The sequence below is a fragment of the Eumetopias jubatus genome, unplaced genomic scaffold, assembly GCF_037043125.1.
Source record: "Eumetopias jubatus isolate StellerSeaLion01/CBP00866 unplaced genomic scaffold, mEumJub1_p1.0 scaffold_4, whole genome shotgun sequence".
In the NCBI taxonomy this organism is placed as follows: domain Eukaryota; kingdom Metazoa; phylum Chordata; class Mammalia; order Carnivora; family Otariidae; genus Eumetopias; species Eumetopias jubatus.
Genome location: NW_028274810.1, coordinates 34672592 through 34678591, shown reverse-complemented (window position 1 = coordinate 34678591; position 6000 = coordinate 34672592). Strand labels below are relative to the sequence as shown.

The following is a 6000-nucleotide window of genomic DNA, read 5'->3' as shown; positions in this document are numbered from 1 at the left end:
CTCCCCGCTGAGCGGGGAGCCCGATGCGGGACTCAATCCGGGGACTCCAGGATCATGACCTGAGCCGAAGGCAGTTGCTTAACCAACTGAGCCACCCAGGCGCCCTATACTAGAGGTTTCTGAAGCAGTTATTAGTCCTTAGTGAAAGCAGATATTTGTTTACATAGGCATAAATGAGTATTTGTTCATTGTTCATGACCTTTAGAGTTGACCATACTGGATTTTGTCTTGCCCCTGCTCAAGGTTTTATTCTGAAAGCAACTTAGAATACAGTTGAATTTTTAGGATGACATCTATTAGACTTTCCCAGCCTACCTTCACAACTTCATTTCCTACTACCCTTTTCCCTGGGTCACTAGTTTCCGGACACACGGGCCTTCTTTCAGATATGTGAAGTTTTCAGACTTTCTACTAAGTCAGGATCTTTGCACATGCTCTCCCTTCTCACTGGAAGGCATTTTAATTCACTTCACCTGGATAGTTTCTGTTCATATTTTAGGCCTCAGTTTAAATATTCTTCAGAGATCCCTAAGCTCATTAGTTCCCTTTGTAATTCTCTTCTAGTAACTTTTTCATTACTTTTACTGTAATTGATATATTTATTGCAATTGCTGGCTTTCACTAGAATGTGACCCTTATTAGACATGGCGACACTAGGCATTAATTTTTTGTGTGTGTGCGCGTGAGCAGGGTAGGGGGGGTGGGGTGGGTGGGGAAAAGGAGAGGGAGAGAATCTTAAGCAGACTCCATGCTCAGTGCAGAGCCCTCCTTGGGGCTCAATCTCATTTCCTTGAGATCATGACCTGAACCGAAATCAAGAGTCGGACACTTAACTGAGCCGCCCAGGCGCCCCGGGGACATTAGTTTAATAAGGTTGGGGAAGAGAAAAATGAAATCCAGTAAGGTGACAATAGGCAAGAGGCAGGTAAAATTGAGAGAATAAAACATATATAAAGAATTAAACAACTGCAGTCTGACGACCAGTTAATGGAGGGCAAAGTACTTAACACATCTCAGTAGCCCCTGATGAGTACTCTTAATAGAGAGATCAAGAAATTTAGGATGTACAGACATTGGAATCCTGTACATGGCTGGTGGGACTGTAAAATGGCGTAGCCACTGTGGAAAAGTCTGCCTGTGTCTCAAAGAGTTAAACAGATAGTATGACTCAGCAATTCCTTCAGAGTACAGCGGCATTATTCATAACAGCCCCAAAGTGGAAACAACCCAAATGACTACCGAATAATGGATGAAATGTGGTATAGTCATACAAAGGAAAATCAGCCCTAAAAACAATGAAGTACTGACGATACACGCCGTTAATATGAAGCTTGAAGACCTACTAAATAAAGGACCCCAAATGGTCATGTATCGTATGATCTCATTTATATGAAATATCCAGAATAGGCAAACCCATTGGGACAGAAAGCAAAATTAGGGGCCGTACTGGGGGTAGGTGGCTGCGGGAGTCACGGCTAATGGTTGTAGGTAAGATTTGTTTGAGGTGATGACGATGTTCTGAATTTAGATAGTGGGGATGGTTGCACGGCTCTCAATATACTAAAACATTGGACTGCATACTTCAAGTGTGTTTTAAATGTGAATTGTATCTCAAAAATGTAAAAAGTTATAGTCCATTCTCAGTACTCAAAGTAGATCTATGAAGTTGCTGCAAACGCTTTAACAGACCATTGCTCTCAGGGGGCATACAGGGAAGGGTTAAGTTCCTGGAAGCTCCTGGTCACGATATTTTTGTCAACCTATCTATAATCTTGTTTTATGTGTTTCTATTTAAAGACACTTTAATGCATATTGTTGATTTATCATCATTGAATTCGTGGCCCACAAGTCATGCCTCAACAAAACCTAGCTAAAATGCATTTTTTCCATAAAGCGCATCCTAGCCTTCTTGCTCTTATTAGGAACACTAGACAGCACTTTAGCACTATGCTTGGGGGCCATTTTAAAAAAAGGCTAATCGCCAACATAAAGCACAAAAACGCAAACTAGAGTATGAAAGGATATTTGTTTACAGCATGAGAGCTGAAACAAGGCAGTGTCCCCTTGTTTGATTATAGCTGGGAATGTGTGCACTGAGGGACTCAAATTTTTTGTTCTGCTCTCACCTGCGAATGACTTCAAAAGTATCCTGCATATTATGACTGTGGGGTTACAGATAATTTTAATGAGTATGTGTATTTGTAAATATGGAATTCATGAATAATAAGGATTGACTGTAGCTTAGTTTTTCTACCAAACTTTTTTTAGGGCTAAACTTCAAACTCTTCATAATGCTGGACAGGTAAAATGGCTGTATTTGTAAAATATGTTTTAAGAGTGGCTAAAAGTAAAAGACCAGTTATAGAGGCTACAGACGATTATTCCTATTTTATTTCCTCTGCATTTCTAAATAACCATGTCTCATGTTACTGATTTCTGGCAAAGGGGCAGTTTGAAGGTAAAATGTTCAGCAAGAGCCTACTCTGAATTTTTTATCACAAATGCAGGCCTTTTCCCAGCAAGTCCTCTGTCACCACAGAATATAATTAAAAGGCATTTTAATTTTCAAGTAAAAGAAATACTTACCTAGTTGTGCTCATATCTTGAATCTCTACTCCTCCTTCCCATGTATTTGCTTTCACATATAAGGGAAGGCCAATTTTAATTTCCAAAGTTTCACAGTATTTGCCTTCAGAAGTGTTTTTTTGCATTTTATGATCTTTTAGACTAGCTTTTAAGCCTCAAATCCTCTTAAAACAGGAAATAGTTTTTCATAGTTCCTTTTAAGAGGATTTTGCCAAATTCAGGAATTTACAGATAAATTAACTGTTTTAGGTTATAAGTAACATTTTGGCAGGGGGAACAAATTTAGAAATATCAAGTATTACATATCCATATTTGTGAACCAGAATAAGCTTAATCAAGTATCAGAACTGGGCTACAAAATGGCACTTTTTGGATCAGTATTTCTCTCTTCTGGTAATCATTTCTTTTTTTTTTTTTTTTTTTTGGTTCTCAAGTTTTATTTAAGAACTCAGACAAAATATTCCAGATAAATGCGTTTTAATCCTCATCTTCCTCCTCTTCCTCGTCTTGGTTAATCTGGAAGTAACGCAACTCGTAACTCTCTTTGCTGTTAGCAACTATGCGCAACCAGTCGCGGAGATTATTCTTCTTCAAATATTTTTTGGTGAGATATTTCAAATACCTTTTGGAAAAAGGCACCTCAGAAGTTACTTTTTGCTCCTTTCAATTGTTACAACCCCTCCATCAAGATTCCCAGCTTTTCCATTCACTTTGATTCTCTCTTGAAACTGCTCAAAATTGGCAGCAACCATGATTCCATCTTCTACAGGGTGGGTGCAGTCAAGGGTAAACTTCAGAACTTGCTTCTTTTTTTTGCCCTCCTTTGCCACAAGCTTTTTCTTTCACGGGCACCATGGCGGCAGCGGAGGCAGAAAGGGCCATTTGTCTTTTTTTAAGAGCTTTTAGGTGTTCTTTGATTGGAACTGGTGAAAAATAGTTGGAATTGACTGATTAATTTGAGCCTCCCAATTAAAATAGTAGAGCTTGGTGGATACACGGTTATTCATCAACTCAAGAACTTCAAGCTCTAAGCTACTATGGGGGTTCTTTAGCCTCTTTTGATCTCTCATAATAACTTGAAGAGTTTTTAAGCTTCCTTTCACTTTTTTTTTTTTTTTAAAGCCAATGCCGGCACTCATTTAACTGGCTCTTCCTGCCCAGACAGCAGTCCAGTTAGCTTCCTGTGCCAATCCCAGAAGTTTTGAAGTTTCATCCCTTCTATCCTACTGTTCATCTGTATGTGGTGGCCCCTCCTCATGCTATTTTTCCCACTGTTCCTGACCAGCTTCACCTCCCTCTTGTTCTGAAGTAATAACGGCCACTGGGGATAGTGCCACACCATCTGGGGTCTTGCACTATCAAAACGATGGCTCTCTCCATTACTCTAATCAAAAATAGAACCTAGTCTGTTTGCCAAGACTTCTCATAGTGCTTTATTTTGTTAACCAACTTGCCTAGGGTTTATTCTCTTCATGGCTTTACAAATATACTTAAAATAGGACATAATACAAAATGCTAGTAATAATAACCAGTCTCTTAAAAATGATTCTGTAAACATTCCCTGGTAGTATCTTTGAAGACTTCCAAATAGTCTTCATTAACATGGTTTAATTCTTAATTTTTTATTTTTAAAGTTTCTAGATTATAAGAATTTATCCCGAGATTAAGCTGACATAAGATTAGACCCATCTGATAAGAGGTTTAAATGACCTAAATTCATTTGGATGAATGTTGTTCTTAGTGAACCACCAGAGGGTCAAGGAAGAAAAATCATTTTTAATAGCGCAATAAAAATTCTGCATTTTAAGAGCTATTCCTTAAAGGAGGTATCAATAAAAATGTTCACAGATAAAAGCACTTTGAGAAACTGCTAGACCAGTATAAACTAATATTACCCACAATAAGTTTGAAACACTATAGCCATTTTAACATTTTGGATAAAAGAGGGCTTCTATGAAAAAATAAAAATGCGCTGAGAAATGTGTCATTTTTAAACGCGAGAGGACAAATAAGAATTTCAAATTCTCAATTTTTTTTGAAACTTTATATTTTGGTCTTAAATGATCATTTTTTATTTTTCTGTAAGAGTGTGAAGCACAAAAATTTGCTAAATATCAGAACCACACAAATCCTCCTGAAGGTTTTCTGTGTAGTCTTCATTAATGCAAATCTCTGAATGTTTCATTCTTACTGTAGATCTTGAATCTGTTTTACAATAATGAAGCCATAAAGTTTTAATGCAACACATTATGAACTATAACATTTCTATTAAAAGGAAAGCTGGGAAAACAAGAAGCAGGCAATCTGTTGAGGCTCAGTGGCTCTTACTTGCTTTGTGGTTTTTGCTGTTGCTTTCAAAGAGCACACAGCACATGCATGAGGCACAGTAGGCATTCTCCCTTATCACCTGCCTTACTCTAAACATCTGCTGTTCCTAAAACTGGACCAATTATTACAAACTATCATTTGCATAATTAGCCAACCATTACAAAGCATTTCGTTAGTGGTATCAACAAATATGGAAGGATGGAAATTTATGAAAACTGGGGTCTGTTAAGCTTGCCAACTCCTCAGATACCATGGGTTGTGCTGCCACTTCAACTGTTAATGAGCTGTTTAATGCCTCACAGAATGATCAAAGGGAGGAGGCAAAACTCTAAAATATTCTCTAGGTACTGTAATAATTTCATTTGATAAAGTAACAAAAGGATAGGACAAAATTGAAGCGAGATTTATATGCGTTCCAACTTTTCACTAAGGAATTCTTCTACACTGTCTGTGTTCCATTTGAGGATGCTTAATTCTTCAGCAATGTTCCCGTTGTCATCCAAAAGCTTTAATACAGGATCTGAACCACGAACATACTGCAAAAAGAAGGACATCATTTTTATCTGCTCAGAAGAACCTTCTCAGCCTCAACCAAAAACCAAACAATTTAATCCAGCTTTACCCTATAAAAAAGGCGTGTAGATATAACCTCATAATAGGTCCTACAGGATTTCAAAAAAGAAATAATTACATTTACCTCTAAAAAGAGAAACACCTGTTGGTATCAAGACTAAGATTTAAGATCGAATGTAAACAAATATTTATTGTATATACAACAAAGTCCACGTGAGCTTAAAACCTAATGGAGGAGACAAGTTCAAAATGAGAATGGCTGTGTAAAGACCACTGTTGAAATAGGCTGTGCACACAAATTATCAAAATTCTGTATTGAGTTTTAAATTTTAAGAAATCATTTTTTATTGTAATTAGTTTATAATTAGGCTGGATTCTGAAACTTCAGACTCACTAGTTGACCCTAATAATATGACAGAGAACTGAGGAAATTCTAACAGTGACCAACATGATCAACAAACATGATTCCAATTCATTAAGAAATCCATCTTCAATGCTAAAGTAAGTTGAATC

General features: G+C 37.3%; 1 protein-coding gene and 1 pseudogene across 1 annotated transcript in view; both read right to left on the bottom strand.

Annotated features, from left to right (window-relative positions):
* Window positions 1–854: 854 nt before the first annotated feature.
* Window positions 855–4980, bottom strand: LOC114208366 (large ribosomal subunit protein eL22-like; annotated as a pseudogene).
* SELENOF (selenoprotein F) overlaps window positions 3996–6000 on the bottom strand; it is a 56337-nt gene continuing 54332 nt past the window's right edge. The window contains exon 5 of the mRNA XM_028102555.2: window positions 3996–5450. Within this exon, the coding sequence (XP_027958356.1) occupies window positions 5319–5450 (132 nt within the window). The 3' untranslated portion in view covers window positions 3996–5318. The remainder of the gene's footprint in view (window positions 5451–6000) is intronic.